Source organism: Solenopsis invicta, chromosome 6 (genome assembly GCF_016802725.1).
Source record: "Solenopsis invicta isolate M01_SB chromosome 6, UNIL_Sinv_3.0, whole genome shotgun sequence".
In the NCBI taxonomy this organism is placed as follows: Eukaryota; Metazoa; Arthropoda; class Insecta; order Hymenoptera; family Formicidae; genus Solenopsis; species Solenopsis invicta.
Genome location: NC_052669.1, coordinates 13,776,541 through 13,793,705, shown reverse-complemented (window position 1 = coordinate 13,793,705; position 17,165 = coordinate 13,776,541). Strand labels below are relative to the sequence as shown.

Below are 17,165 nucleotides of genomic sequence, written 5' to 3'. Positions count from 1 at the left end.
ATGCGCAAGGAACGAAAAAAGCTAAAGGATTTTTATTTAAAATATGTTGTTGCACTCCATTATTTTTTCCTTTCATATTGGAACCATTATCGTAACCTTGACCTCTCAGATTTTGTACATCTAAATTATTTGTTGATAGAAAATTTAAAATAGTATTTGCAATTGCTGCTCCTGTTTTATTATTTTCTTTAATAAAGCCAAGAAAGTGTTCGCAAATTTTAAATTGATTGTTTTTATATGAAACAAAACGCACCACTATTGTTAATTGCTCCTGATGAGAAATATCTGGTGTTGCATCTACAATGATTGCAAAATACTTATTTGAATTGACTGAAGAAATTATTGAATCGGAAATTAATTTAGACATAGTTGAAAGTAGCTCATTTTGAATAATATTACTTAAATAATGGTGTCCACTTTCTTGTTTGACAAATCGACGCAAATGTTCAGCCATGATTGAGTCAAATTCGGCTATCATCTGTACAAGTTGCAAGAAATTACCATTATTTGGGGTATATAAAGTATTGGATTTACCTCGAAAAGCTAAATTTTGTTGAGATAGATATTTAACAATTAAAATTATTCGTTTAAAGACATTTCTCCAATGTGTTTCTTCAATACTTAAAATCTTTTTATTCTGAAAGTCTATAGTGTGCTGAGAAATCATTCGATTAGCAAAAAGTTGCCAGGATTTAAAAGCTTCAAGATGTTTCTTAGTTTGCTCATGATCTTTAGTGACACGATATATATTTGACCAATCAGAATAACCAGAAGAACTTGACAATTTATTTTCATTTCGTTTATATAAGGAACAAGGAAAACAGAAAACAGCATTTTTGGATTTTGAGTAAACCAACCAATTTCTGAATACCTTCTCACCATTAGCCATTGTACGGGTATATAAACTTGTTGAGAAACATCTATTATTTAAGTCTAATGGAAATTCAAAATCCATAATTTGTTTGGGAACACCGTGGTCAATCATCTGAGTCCGAAAATCTTCAGAAATTATATCAGGCCAGAGACCTGGGTCTTCAAATTGTTCAATCTGAACTAATCGAGAATTATTGTCAACGTTGATATTGGTATCAATATTGGTATCAATTAAAGCAGGAGGCGAATTTGACAAGGATTTAGGAAATGAAACTTCTGTGATCGACGTTAATGTCGGATCCGAAGAAGTAGATATCAAAGAGGAAGCGCAAGAGGATGTGCTTGCTACTAATGAAGTTGAAGAAACAGAAGAATTTGGTATAGTTTTTAAAAATTTGGATAATGAGCCCGATAATTTTTTACTTTCTTCTTCTTTTCTTTTTCTTTCTTGGCGAAATTGAAAACCAGAAGGTTTTTTATTACTCATCTTTCTATAATTTATATATTTTATATTATATTTAAATATTTATGAGGAAAAAGGAAATCGATAGTGGTAGTCTGCGTGTCTCGCCACTCTAGTGTGGCATGTAGCTATAGGCAACTCTCAAGTACTATATAATGTCTCCAGTACAGATGGGTCGGGTTTGCTCTCTATAGACTAGACCGCGCATGTGTTTACAATAAAAATGAGACGCAGCGTCGTGAGTCGCGACTCCATCGAAAAGAAATGGAGGGGGATACTCAACAAAAGAAGAACGTATACGCCAGTCAGTGCCACGGCTACGGCGGCGGCAATGGTGCTGTTTTGCCCGCTGCCTGCGCGCCTGGTGGGGGACACACACACAGCTACGGAGCCGTATATGTGTGCTCGGCGGCGGCTCGGCCAGCTTCGGGCGAGTATGGCTGCGCTCTTCTACTCGCCCGAAGCTGGCCGAGCCGCCGCCGAGCACACATACACGGCTCCGTAGCTGTGTGCGTGTCCCTCACCAGGCGCGCAGGCAGCAGGCAAAACAGCACCATTGGCATCTCTATCAAGCCGGTAAAAACCTCTCCAAATTTTGCGCCCCTCAAATTTTGCGCCCTACGCTGGAGCGTGTACTGCGTACTGCCTAGTAACGCCCCCGCATACCCAAAACATCCGTTAAAATTGATTGGCATGAGCCAAACGATATGTTAAGATCATTAGCTATTTCTCTAATCGTGATTCGACGATTTTTCAACACAATTTCTTTCACTTCCTGAACATTTTCGTCGGTTTTTGACATGCTGGGGCGTCCAGAGCGAGGTTCTTCGTTAACATTTTCTCGGCCCTCTTGGAATAACTTATACCATTTATAAACATTTTTTTTGCTCAAAGTTGACTCACCGCCACTGTCAACATTTCAAGAGTTTTTGAACACTTAATACCATTTTTTAAACAAAAATTAATACAAACTCTCTGCTCCATTATTTTCAACAGCAAAAAATCGCCGAGCACGCAAACACGAATCTAACCTTTATGCCTCTCACATAAAAACAACACATGCTATATAGTCAAAACTGTGAACATATGATTGTGACGAGTGTACCAACACAAAAAAAAAAAAATTTTGAAATTAGAGTGTACAGAGCGCGCAAAATTCAAAAAGTCACCTTACTTTTTGATCACACCTCGTATACATATATATATATATATATATATATATATATAGTGTCCGGGAACTAGGGAACTTACTGCTTTGACAGCTTAAAGGAGATAAAAACTAGGGAACTTACTGCTTAAAGGAGATAAAAACGGATAAAAAAGTCTTATACCATTTTGCGATATTCGCTTTAATTATCGAATTATAAAATAAAACGTATGAACCAATGTGCGGTGACGCCGCGCCATCGCGCTTAGCTTGTAACGATGCACCTCCGCATCGTTCCCCCTGGGGCCACGAACCGCTCCCCTGTCCGGCCGAACACCCGCCGGACAGACGAACAGGCGCTACGCGCCGATAATCGCCTCACACGCGCGCACGAACGGTCCGACAAGCGCGCCGTTAAACGCCCGAAGTCCGCGCGCACGCGCACGGATTCGCATGCTCCTGGCGTTGGAGCGACAGAGAGGCGTACGCTCAAGCGAGAGCGCGATACCGGACCGATCTCGGAGCAGCGGGGATGCTGTATTCCGAGAAGAACCGAACTCCACTCGAACATCCCCGACTCTCCGAGATCGGGGTATAAAAGGCGGACGATCCCGCAGAGAGATCGATTCCTCTCCGGTCCAGCCTCCGAGCCAGACCCAGGAAATCCGCGTGGTAGAGCGAGCTCTGTCACCGCCGAGAGATCTCGGCGATTTCCGATCCCGCTTTCCCGGCACCTAGGGAATCCGAGTGGTAGAGCGAGCTCTGCCACCGTTGAGAGATCTCAACGATTCCCTCAACCCATCTCCGTCCAAGCGTCCACGGTAACGACTGCCACCAAGGGGGTAGAGATATCTCTGCCTCCATCGAGAGCTCTCGAAGCAGCCGACACCGACTCACGTCGGGGATTCCCTACTAAGGGAATCCCGCCGCGCACCTGTCGCGAATTCGCGGAACACCGACGCGGCTTCTAGCGTAGGGCGTCCCGGCCCGCGCGCGCCGCGGACCGACAAGGCCGGCGACGACATAAACATCGTGGAATCCTCGCGACGATACCGAACCAAGCGTGAGCGAGACCGCGCTATCGTGCGCTCTCTCGCACCGACCGCGAGCCGAGTGCGAGCGACCGAACGCATGTAAATAGCTCCCCGGTCTGTAAATACCGCGTCTTCTTACTGTAAATACCGCGTCTTCTTATTGTAATACCGCGTCTTCTTATTGTAAAACCGCGTCACCGTACCGTCGCGGATGCACCGCGTGTATCCGCGAACTACGGGCACATATTGTCAGTATTAGATCGTAAATAAAGTCATTTCTCATTAAACGCACGTCCGATCTCGGAATTGATTAACCCGGCAACCTTCCTTCGAGCCCTGGCTTCCCTGAGCTCGTCCGCGCTCGGACAAAACACAGGTTGTTACAAGCTCGTAGGCAAGAGCGCGCGGCGGGACAGATGACGCCTCGTTGTTTGAATTTGCACGACGCGACGGTCTGAATTCGCCGCACCGCGTGTACATACACTGCAAAAAACAAATGTGTTATTTTAGCTAAAACGTCTTCTTAAACATTTGATAAATAACATATGTATAAATTATATATATATATATATATATATATATATATATATATATATATATATATATATATATGTATATATATTCCTGGCAACAATATCTCAATCAATTCAACAGGATATGCCTCAATGTGATTTAAAAAAATTAAAATATGTTACATCGATTTTCGTGTTTAAACGACTACATTGACCTTTAAAACATTTTTAAAAAATCTGAACAAGAAACGAAATTTACTTTTACAACATATATTTTCGATTGTGATGTCAGTAAATTTCTCACTCTCAAAATTAATTTTCCTGTAACTTTTGAACTGGAGGGGGGCAAACGAAAATTCCAACGAGGCATTCATAGGCAAACGATGGGCAAACGTTTGCAAAAACAAATTATTGAATTTTTCAAAATTAAGGTGCTAGTGTAAAGTTGGAACTCCCAAATTTGATTTGCCTGTAATTTTTGAACTAGAGAAGAGCAAACAAAAATTTTAACGGGACTTTTATGGGCAAATGATGGGTAAACGTTTGCAAAAAAGATATTATTGGATTTTTCAAAATTGGGATGCTAGTGTAAAGTTGGCACCTCCAAATTTGATTTGTCTGTAACTTTTGAACTAGAGTGGGTCAGACAAAGAGAGTGGGTCAAACAAAAATTTCAACGGGGCATTTATGGGCAAACGATGGGCAAACGTTTGCAAAAAAAATTTTAGATTTTCCAAAACTGGAGTACTAACTTTACACAGATGAAACTAAAGCGTCAAAATATTGGAAATTGTACACACAAACGTTTGTGATTCAATGATAATTAATTTAATAGGTGGGACTAAATATTTTATCCTTTCTATTGATGATTATTTAATATATTTGAATATCTATTTTTTAAATAGTAAATCTGAAGCATTAAATTCTTTTAAGACATTTAAAAAATACGTCAAGAAGAAGAGAGATAAACAGATTTTAGCGTTGAGGCCAGATAATGGACGGGAGTTTATGAATCAAGAATTCGTGTCTTTTCTATGAAAGGAAGAAATCCAACATCAATTAACAATACCGCATATACACCGCAACAGAACGGTCTAGCGGAAAAGAGTAATAGGTCTCTTGTAGAAAAAAAGCATTGTTTACTTATAGACGCGAATCAACTAAAAGATTTTTGGGCTAAAGCTTCTTTAACAGCTGTTTATTTATTAAATAGATTATCGTCAACAATTTTACGTAATTGAACTTCATACGAATTGTGGACAGGAAAAAATCCAAGCCTAGGACATTTGAAGATTTTTTGATACAAAGCATTAGTACACATACCGAAGGAAATGGGATGAGAAATCGAACCTCTGTTTATTTTTAGGATACCTACAACGTACAAAAGATTATCATTTGTGGAATGAGAAGAAAAGAAGAGTATTTAAAAGAAGAGTTGTTATCTTTTATGAAGAAAAAGTACAAGTACAAAAGAAAAGATAGAAGATAAAGAAACAGAGAAGATTCCTGAAAATAACAAAAAGAAAAAAAGAAAATCCAAAAAGAAAAAATTTAAGAAGAAAAAGAAAAGATTATACTGCCAGTCTGCAACAATTTTGAAACAAAGGAAGATCCAGTTTCAGTAGGGGTACATCCAATTAAAAACAGAGAACAACAAAATAATAGTATAGATGTTATCGATAATTTTGATGCTAATACAGAAAATAACAAAATGAAGAAATTGATGGAACAACTGACGATGATCGTGTACTCAATGAAACCATGGAAAGAAATTTAGAAAATGCAGAGTTTGTACAAATTTAGCGAAGTGGACAAGTAAGAAAACCAAAAGGATTGTTGAACCATATTACATTTATCGTGTCAATATCAGAATCAGCAGAACCAGTTAATATATAGGAAGATCTGGAAGACAATAATTGGAATAATGCAATGAGAAAAGAATACAACGCTCTATTGCGAAATGAAACTTGAACATTATGTACTCCGCCGAAGAATAAAAAAATTCTCAAAACAAAATAGGTTTTCAAAATAAAACAAGATTCTGAAGGTAAGATAGAAAGATATCGAGCAAAACTAGTTGTAAAAGGCTATGAACAAGAAGCAGATTTAGATTACAATGATGTATTTTGTCCGGTTGTTAGACTATTAGGGTTAGTCAAATGAAAACGAGACAGACTGTATAACAAACATGGCGTAGACGTTGGTAACCTTTTTTTGTGTGTTTATGGACGTAACCTTTATTGGGAATTAGGGGAGAACGGCGCGAATGTTCACCGCTGTGTTATTTGTTTGTTAGACGTGCTCGAAGTAAGGTCAGCGCGTCTTGTGTGCGTCCGACATTACTATAAAGGTCGGGAAAGAAGAACAGCGAGGTATAGTGCGGTTTTTGACTGCGAAAGGGGTGTCAGGAAGTGTAATTCATGCCCAAATGTATGCTGTGTCATGTGCGCGTATATTTGCGTGGAATATACAAATTCGAGAAAATTGTTTATTTCACGCAAACACACGCGCATATGACATACTGTGTTCGCCATACACAGCAGACATTTGGGCATAAATTGCACTTCCTGACACCCCTTCTGCAATGAAAAACCGCACTACACCTCGCTGTTTCCCTTTCCCAACCTCCATATTAATGTCGGATGTACACACAACACGCTAACCTCACTTTGAGCATGTCTAACAAACAAATGACACAGCGTTGAACATTCGCGCCGTTCTCCCTTAATTCCCAATAGAGATCACATCCATAAACACACAAAAAAGGTTATCAACATTCGCTCGTTATACAGTCTGTTTTGTTTTCATTTAACTGACCCTAATACTATGATGTTTATTTAGAGTGGCAGCTAAATATGATTACGACATAGAACATTTGGACATCATAACAGCTTTTTTAAATGGAGAACTAGAGGAAGAAATGTACATGCAACATTTAGAAGATTTCATTCAAACAGGAAAAGAAGAAAAAGTCTGTAAACTCAAAAAGGCATTATGCAGTTTAAAGCAAGAAGCTAACTCATGGAATAAAAAACTGGATAAAGAATTGAAATTTGAACGTTTAGATGTTAATCAGAGTCTTTATATAAAAAAAGATAATAATAATCTAACATATCTGGCTGTCTATGTTGACGTCTGTCTATCTATTACTGTTTACCAAAGATAATAAACTCCAAAAGCAAATTATTAAAAAATTAAAAGAAAAATTCAAGATGCGAAACTTGGGAGCAGTTTCAAGAGTACTAGGAATAAATGTTTGTCGTGATAAAGAGAAAAGAAGAATTTATTTATACCAAAAAGGTTACATGGAAAAGATATTGCGACGTTTTAATATGGAGAACTGCAATACAGCAAAGACAACTCCGAATATTAATCAAGAATTTACGAAAGAAATGTTACCCAAAAATTTTTCTGAGAGGAAGCAAATGAGAAATATTCCATATAGAGAAGCAATAAGAAGCCTAATTTACCTTTATCAAGCTACACGTCCAGATTTAAAAAGCACAATTACAACTCTAGAATTTTTTGTTGAAGATCTCAGTGATGCTCATTGGTTTGCGATAAAGCGGGTTTTACGTTATTTAAAGGAAACTTTCAATCTAGAATTACAGTTTAACTTTATTACGCGGTTTTTGTGATGCAAATTAGACAGGAGACAAAAAACAAGACGTTCGACGAGTGGTTATATTTTCTTTTTGGGTAACAATGCAATTTTTTGGTGTTTAAAGAGACAACAGTCTGTTTCTTTGTCCACTACCAAGTCAGAATAGCAATTATTCTAGCTAGTCAAGAATTAGTTTGGTTAAAAATGCTAATAAAAGAAAATAATTTTAAAAGCGTTAATGAATCAATTAAATTTTATTCTGATAAACAAAGAGCGATTAAACTGCTATATTCAAGTAATTTTCATGCAAGAACAAAACATAGATACAAAGTATACATTTGTTAAAGAAATGATTAAAAGAAAAATAATAAAGCTAGAACATGTACTGTTTGATTCTATGTTAGCAGATGCACTTACAAAGGCTGCAACGCGCAATAAAAATATAATTTCTGCAATAAAAGCATGGGAAAGCATTGTGTAATAAAGCATTAAAATAAAGTGTAATCCTTGCAACCTTAATTTCAAAGTGGGGGAATGTAGAATAGTTGCATGCTTGAAATCTAGTACTTGTTATTACAAGTAATAACAAGTAATAATTCATTACTTGTTATTACAAGTAATAACAAGTAATAATCGTTATAGATTGCATGTGAGGCGGAAAGATTTGTTATGAACGCATAGTAATTAAAAAGTAAATTAATTATATTAGGTTGCTATTAATTTTCTATCTAACGAATTCTTTCTTTTGCATGCGTATTCCTATTGTCAAACTTTATTATCTTTCATTATACAAATTGCTCTTGCTGTGATAACAAGCTATTGTAAAACGTTGCTATTAGAATAAATTTGATGAAACGAATAAGTCTACTAATTCTCAATTATAAAAGCTAACAGTTTTATTTCCTGAATTGGTTGGCCCTCGGATACAGATTCAGGTCCACCAAGGTGGAGCAAGGTGTTTGTCGCAACAGAAGCGACATCTGTTCGTTGAAGGGAAGTTGTGATGGAATATCCATATCCCAGGCAGTTGAAGCACACATTTGACTTCTTCACCAATTTACGACACTGTTTCGCAGAAAAAAATTTGAACTTGCGACAAGTGCATATTGTGTGACGCTCCTTGCATAGTGGACATTGCAATACCTCACTGGCATTGGTAGCATATGAAAGAGACCTCATGCTTTCGTCGGTTTGCTTTACTCTTTGTTAAGATTGCCATTGATGATGCGTGTGGAGAGGTGGAGTTCAGAGCGGCGGCGCGTTTAACTAAAAATTTTTTAAAGTCCGCGAACGAAGGAAACTCTTGTGTCGCCTGTCGCTTTGACTTCCAAAGCAGTCTCGTCACTGAGTCCAATTTTTCTACCAAAATGTGGACGAACCAGTCACCCCAATGAGCTACCGGGAGTCCCAACGTCTGAAAAGAACGAACCGCCTGATTAACGGTACTAATCACACGATTTATCTCTTGCGCAGAGACCTTTGAAATTGGTGCGCAGTTCAGCTCGCATGTGAGTCGATAGCAGAACCTGATTATTATCGTATCGAGTAACAAGCTAATTCCATGCCAATAGCTTTCAGTACACTAACCTATGTTAAAAATAACGGCAGTAGCCCGCGTATCAGGCATAACTTGAGGCATTGTAGCTTCTGGACGCAAGACTCTCAGCATTGTGACCTAGAGATTTAAAATAGTCTCGGAACCTCTCCCTAACTGGTCCCCGTTGACTGTAGGAAGGTTGACCTTTGGTAATTGCATTTGACGGAAACAATCATGGAAGCGTCATTGTCTCCAGAGGTTCCTATGGTAGCCTTATGCAACGTAAAGGCACAGTATTTACAGTAGCGCAACTTTCTGTCGGCACTTTTAATATTGATGTTGGTCAAAACAAAATGCGTAAGCGCAAAATAAGTAAGTTGTTTATAGTATTCTATCTGAACATCTCTCTTACTTGTTTTTTCTTTTTCCATTTTCTTTAATCTAAATTAATCTAAATTTAATAGGAATGAAAATAACTTAATTACAATTAGAAAATTTCAAAAACAGAAGATTACGCAAGATATAAAATTATATATATGTATTAATGTATGATATAAGTATTACTTAAAGAATATATGTTTAATATAAAGAGCAAAGAAAGTTGAATGATGTTATATATACACACACACACACACACACACACACACACACACACACACACACACACCATATATGTGTATATATATATATATATATATATATTACATTGAAAAATCTGTCTTATTAAATAATTACCAAATATTTAATTTAATATATAATAATTCTAAAGTAGTACAGAGATATTTTGACCGTTACTGTATCAATACAAAGTGAACAAGAATGTCTTCAACGCAACTAAATTTTTGTGCTTGTATCGTTTGTGTGATTTTATATACTTTCTTCAAATTCAATGAATTGCGTGGCAAATTAATTTTCAGTTATAACACAGTTTTAAATTGTACAAGATTAAATAATATCACGTATTATTAAAATTGAAATTAATATTAACTCTTTTCCCCCTGAAAAAAACTAAAGGAATTATTGCGAAAAATACCTCAGCCAACGTTCAAACCTGGGACCTCCCGAATCTTTGGTACGGGTGTTTTAGCCAACTCGACCACTAAGACCGTGATAACGTTTTTCGCAATAATTGACTGTGAGTTAGAACGCTTTCCAAGGCAGCGTGATTTTTAAAGTAGTAGAGAGATATTTTGACCGTTACTGTATCAATACAAATTGAATAAGAATGCCTTCAATGGACGCAGCTAGATCTTCGTGCTTGTATTGTTTGTGTGATTTTATATACTTTTCTCAAATTTAATTGTTCAATTTAGAACTGTGTTATGACTGAAATTTAATTCGGCACGCAGTTCATTGAATTTGAGGAAAGTATATAAAATCACATGAACAATACAAGCACGAAGATCTAGCTGGGACCGTTAAAGGCATTCTTGTTCAATTTGTATTGATACAGTAACGGTTAAAATATCTCTACTACTTTAAAAGTCACGCTGCCTTGGAAAATGTTTTAACTCATAGTTGATTATTGCGAGAAATATCATTACAGCCTCAGTGGTCAAGTTGGCTAAAACACCCGTACTGGAGATTCGGGAGGTCCCAAGTTCAAACCCTGGCTAAAGTAATATTTTTTGCAATAATTCCTTTACAGTTTTTCAGGGGGAAAAAAGGTTAATATTAATTTCAATTTTAATAATACGTGACATTACTTTATCTTGTTCAATTTAGAACTGTGTTATGACTAAAAATTAATTCGGTACGCAGTTCATTGAATTTGAGGAAAGTATATAAAATCACACAAGCAATACAAGCACAAACATCTAGCTGCGACCGTTGAAAGCATTCTTGTTCAATTTATATAACAATTTTATTAATTTAAATTTAAAAAGTAAATAATTTTCTAGGTATTTAGAATTATAATAGGTATAATATTGTAATATTTAATTTTAAAATGTTATAAATAAAACATTTTAATACAATAAAACAATTAAAAAAATGTCTATCTATATTATATTTTAAAATAATGTTACTTATGTTTATACAAAAAAATACCTTTTTTTTTTTTTATCGGGGGGAAAATGCTCATAGCACCTCAGGTTGGCTAGACCTGAGAGTGTGGGACTCGGGCTCGGGTACCCCGACGGCACTGCCGCTCGCGCGACAGAGACGACGGGGGCACCGGCCCGCCTATCTCACTAAAAACCCACCGAGCCCACCTCACCCCAGTGTGTGGAGGGGACCGGGAACCCGTGCAGGATACCGTCCGGTCCCCCCGGGACCAGGGGTTGGAGCGTGAAGCTCCCCGACGCGCCAGTTCGTCGAGTTGGGAGTCGGGCTTTGCTAGCCCAGCCGAGATACGTCAACTGAGTGGACCTAGCCCGACCCCGGGAGTGCGGAGCGAGGCATCACGCACCCCCGCGCCCATTTAGGGCCATGAGGCCGCTCCCGACATATCGCCGGTGCGAGCCCCACGCCCAGGGACGAGCGGTCGCCGCCGCCCGCCCCACCTCCTCCCGTCCACGGCGCTCCGTGGCCGGACCGGCCGCCGGGGGACTAACCTCGCCCGGCAACCGGCCCCATCAGCCTGGAACCCCGCCCCGCCACATCCCCCGAGCGCTGAGGGCAGAAACGGGACGGGGCCCGAGGAACGACGGATTTACCGCCGCTTCCCCTTGCTGAGGACGGGCGGCCCAGGAGTGGGCGTCATAGGCGCACCTTCCCCAGGCCTCACCCTCCCCGAGGCTCTACTCCCCTCCCCTCCCTCTGCGGGAGTGGAAGGGGGAGGGGTGAGAGCATCACCCTGGCCTCGGGGAGGGTCTCCTCCGACTTGCGGCTCGACACACTGGCAGCGTCTGAAACGCTGCCATCGTCGACCGCCTTTTCGACCCTATAGGTCTTGGTTGGCGGGGACCCAGCCCCGGACCCCGACGAGTCCGAGGGGGACTCCGGCAGCTCGACGTCGCCGGCTGAGGGGGACCCTTCTGCGGGAACCCCCCCGGGGCGGGAACCCCCCCGGGACAAAAAAATACCTGATCTATCACTTATTCACTTTTCACTTTTTTATTTTTTCTACGGAGTCAATAAATGTAAGACGCTTAAGTGAATGATCTATTTCCTGAAAATTTCTGTTCCAAATGAGGTTAGATATTTAACAAGGCGCTCAAAGCCGCTGAGTAAGAACGAAAAACACAGTTCGCGTCAAGTCTTAAAATTAGGACATTGTATCTAAGAACGTAATAAGAGATCTCAGATTAAAGGAAATGATAAGGAAATGAAGAATAGTTCTCATTGTCAAAATAATTCTCATTGTAAGACAAATGATTGCAAAGGGTGCCCTATGTAAGCACCTGCGTCGGACAGTGAGTTGCGCCGCCTCTGCTTACCATGTCTACACAGCCCGTAATTTGTTAACTTTACCCCGTTATAATTCAAAAAGTAAGCGTCGGACAAAAATTTTGTCTACGAAAAATTGTCTCAGAATTTACTCAATAATATTTTCACGAGAACACTGGGATTGTTCTGAATCACCTTGTATAGAGATACATTATGTAAGAGAGGTCAAGAATTGAACGTGAACCTTTTGCTTTATGAACGTAACATCGCTCTTGCGACTTTACAACCTCATAGTGGACGTTTCGTAATGCTTACTATCAACAAAATTATTTTAAAATTATTTTTCATTAAAAAATTATTTTTTAGAACAAAGAAATTATTTTTAAAATGTTTTTCTTCATATAAAATGCGTTTTATAAAATATTCATGAAACCTAATTTTGTGGCACTTATTAGGATACAAAGATCGTTAATTTGTGATTTTTTAAAACTTTTTACAACATTACTTGTTAGTAATTCCACGATTTGTCTGCTATCTTACAAATGCATTCTTTTTCCCTTTTCAGTAAATTCTAAATTATGTTTATTCTATATATTTGGTAAATTTCTACTTATTGGGGTGTGATTGGTAGAACTCTATAGCTAATTGGCGTTGATAAGAATTGTATCGCGTTAATATTTACTGAATTACTTAAAAAAAAAACAAAATGATATTCTATCTCTTTACTTCCTTCATATTTATAAATATTTGATTTGTTTCTGATAGTTATTTTTTTTTAACACAATATTCAATTAACTAACTGCTTCAACCAAACGTAGGTCTCTCAGTGAGAAAAAGAATTACTTAATATTTGATTTATATGTTCGCAATTAAATACAGAAATATTCTAATTTAAAAAAAGAATATATATATAATAAATAAATAAAAAAGAAATATATAATTCTATTACACACATATTATATCTCAAGTACATAATTTTTCTTATTTTGTTTGTACAGAAATTTTCCTGTGACATCAATTGCTGCTGTGACATGGATTGTAATAATTTTCACTTGTCTGCGTTTTCATACTGTCAAGATTATCATGTGGAACTTTACGATAGTCGTTATTGTTATAACCAAAATTTTCTACAACGGAACAACACACCTTTTATTTTTGAAAAACTTACAAATAATTTGTTTTGCATTTTATATGACAATCTTCCATCTGTGTATAGTTCCAACAACGATTTGGTAAGTTGCATAATAGAATAAAATTAATTACTTCAACTTACACAATCATAAACAAAGCCAAAAAAGAATTTAGTTTACAAAAAATTTTATAGCCACCTCTAGATAGCCAAATCTATCAAAGGCAAACTTTGTAAAATCCTATTGTACCCTAGTAGCATTTTCCGTGTGTAATTAATTGTAACAGAATCAAATATGAAAAAAATTATTTTCACGCTCTGAATATTTTGCTGACAATATATTAACAGCCTGCTGCAAGATTCGTGCACTGTACATGCAAATACACTGTTTGTTAATGCTTGAATCAGAAATCGAGCTACAGTCAAGTAAGAGCGTGGCAGATCTTATTCATAGTTGGTAAAAGTCTTCAGGCTGATGATAGTTATTTTGATCTGAAATGGTTACACAGTGAAGAAATCTTTATTGACTCAAAATTATGTGGCAAAGCGACTCGCTGGGCCGCGCCAAAACATCGATCAAAATTTTAGCAACGTAATTTTTACCGATGAATGTTCAATATGGGCACATTGTATTCTCACGAGAGCCAAGTCAACTTCTACCAATAAACTTGTCTGTTAAACACAGAGTGAAGGTGCATCTTTGGGGCTGCTTTTCAGAGCAGGGGTTCGGCACTTTACACTTGTTTACCAATAACCTACAATAAATATCGAAAAAATGCTGGAAATCTATAAAAAAAAGCCTTGTTGCCATTTGCCAAACATTAGTTTATCGACAAAAATAAGAACTAGATTCTGCAGGAAGACAACGATCCCAAACACCGCAGCAAGCTTTGTACTGAGTGGAAGAAGCAATCTGATATCGTTATATTGGATTATCCTATCGAAAATGTGTGGGCATACAGGATGATTCAGAACGACCCATGTGTCCCTGTAAAGACGTGTTCTTGAATAAATTCTGAGATGATTTTTCCTGTGCGAAAATTTTGTCCGACGCTTACTTTTTGAATAATAAGAAGATAAAGTTAGCGAATCACGGGCCGTGTACACATGGTAGACAAAGGCGGCGCAACTCATCGTCCGACACAGGTAAGCGCCCGCGTCGGACGGTGAGTTGCGTCGCCTTTGTCTACCATGTGTACACGGCCCGTGATTCGCTAACTTTATCCTCTTATTATTCAAAAAGTAAGCGTCGGACAAAATTTTCGTACAGGAAAAATCGTCTCAGAATTTATTCAAGAACACGTCTTTACAGGGACACATGGGTCGTTCTGAATCGCCCTGTATATTAAGCACAAGCTTCGTGGAAAACGCACATACACTTTGAAGCAACAATTTCGTAAAATTTGTCGTATTTGGAGATCCTTGCCGCTAGACTAGCCGTCAATTTGATCGAAAGCATGCCTCAGAGATGCCAGGCAGTTATCAACGCCGGTGATAACTGGACGCATTATTAACGTAATTACATCTTTGTTCATCGAGTACAATGCATACATGCATTTGAAATTCTTTTTTATACTTTTAAATTTTTTTATAAATTAATCTTGCCACGCTCTTACTTGACTGATTGTATATTGAAGCAGATTCTTTCTATAATTACAGATTGTAAACAATTTGCCAGCAATATGTTATTTTCAATATAGAGACATAGTATGGAAATTATGCGACAAATCTGTTTAAGCCATAGGTAAATTTTTGATAAATTAAAAACTTATAATTTCTCATATATATGAATATATACCTATATATATATATATATATATATTACAGGGTGTCAGGTAAATACCGCCTCTGGTTTCGTGGATTGATGGATCAAGTAAAACTGAGCAGAAAAGTCCTTTAGCTCAGGGACCGTAGCTACTGCTGCTTTTCTCTCCTCACCGCGCCGCCAGTCGCGGCTGCCTACGTCTCGGCAACCGGCGGGCGGTCCTTGCGCGCGGTGATACGCGCTTATTCGAAAATTTTATTAATTTTTACCTCGTTAACTATGGCGAGTACTAAAAAATGGTAAAAGACTTTTCTGCTCAGTTTTACTTGATCTATCAATCTACGAAACCAGGGGCGATATTTACCTGACACCCTGTATATATATATATACAGGGTGTTTGATAATTAATAATTAATATTTTGCATGTAAGTAGAATGGACCAAACTAAGTCAAAAAATTCTCTACCATTTTATAAAATTTGCAATAGTTAACAAGTTATAAATTAATAAAAATAACCAAATTAATCCCTCCCCATCCTTGGACGTTGCCGAGCGCGCGGGGCTTGATGTTGACTAGCGGCAATGGCCTTTGCAAGAACGGCGACTCAAAACGGGGGCCCAGCATTACGCGCTGTTTTTGCGAAGGCCATCGCTGCTAGTAAACATCACACTCCTCGCGCTCGGCAACGTCGAGCGCGCGCTTGGATTGGCGGTGGGCGGGATTAATTAGGTTATTTTTATTAATTTATAACTTGTTTTATTAATTTATAACTCGTTAACTATTGCGAATTTTGGAAAATGATGAGGACTTTTTGATTTTGAGGACTCAGTTTAGTCCATTCTACTTACATGCAAGAGATTAATCATTAATTATCAAACATCCTATATATATATAAATGTTTTACAAGGGCTTAAAATTTTTGTTGAAATGTCTATTTTTTTATGCCGTTGGGTTTTTTGGAAAATTCAAAATGGCGGAACCAATATCACAATTAGAAAAAGCTTTTGAAAAAATGCATAATAATGTGAATAAATGTGCAAGATGTGACGTAGCGGAGGTCTGATGCCTAGGTTTAAGTGTGTAAGTGTGTACTACTGCGTTCAAAAAGTAAGGTGAATTTTTAATTTAAACTTCCCGCGCTAATCGATTTGAGCAAACTGTTTTATTTTTATGATGGTACTACTGTTAGTGACATCTGTGCCAAATTTCAGGTGAATGTCATCATTAGTCATATAGTTACGCTTGTGTTTTCTAAACGACTAAAAGTGATTTTGGCGATTTTTACAATGTCTGAGCAAAGAAGTGCCATTAAATTTTGTTTACAGAATGAAATTTCGGCTGCGAAAACGTGTAGAATATTGCAGAGGGCCTTCGGTGAATCGACTATGTCGCAGAAAAATGTTTATAAGTGGTACAAAGACTTCAAAGAAGGCAGACAACGTGCTGATAACTTGGAACGCTCCAGACGACCATCAACGTCAACTGATGAGCAACACGTAAAGAAAATCAAGAAATTGGTACTCGAAAATCGTTGAACGAAAATTGACAATTAGAGACCTTGTCGATATGGTTGGCATTTCAATTGAATCAGTTCAAACAATTTTGAAGGATCGTTTGGGCCTTAGAAAAGTCAAATCTCGTTTGGTGCCAAAAACGGCATTGATTCTTCGTAAGTTTTTCGCCAAAAATTCCACTCATATCGTTCTGCAACCGCCTTATTCACCTGACTTAGCTCCGTGTGACTTTTGGCTATTTCCCAAACTCAAAAGAC

The 17,165-nt window shown here is 37.9% G+C and overlaps 1 protein-coding gene and 1 long non-coding RNA gene across 4 annotated transcripts in view; one reads left to right on the top strand and one right to left on the bottom strand.

Moving 5' to 3' along the window:
• Nucleotides 1–17,165, top strand: part of LOC105203363 (tectonic-3) — a 97,404-nt gene that overhangs the window by 41,472 nt on the left and 38,767 nt on the right. For all 3 annotated transcript variants that reach the window (XM_039451120.1, XM_039451121.1, XM_039451123.1), the window contains exon 2: nucleotides 13,499–13,732. In XM_039451120.1, coding sequence (XP_039307054.1) covers nucleotides 13,499–13,732 — 234 coding nt within the window. The remainder of the gene's footprint in view (nucleotides 1–13,498; nucleotides 13,733–17,165) is intronic.
• LOC120358166 lies at nucleotides 4,085–9,860 on the bottom strand. The gene is made up of 2 exons (XR_005575114.1): nucleotides 8,777–9,860; nucleotides 4,085–8,698 (listed from the first exon to the last, which is right to left on the bottom strand). It is a non-coding gene; the product is annotated as an uncharacterized LOC120358166 (long non-coding RNA).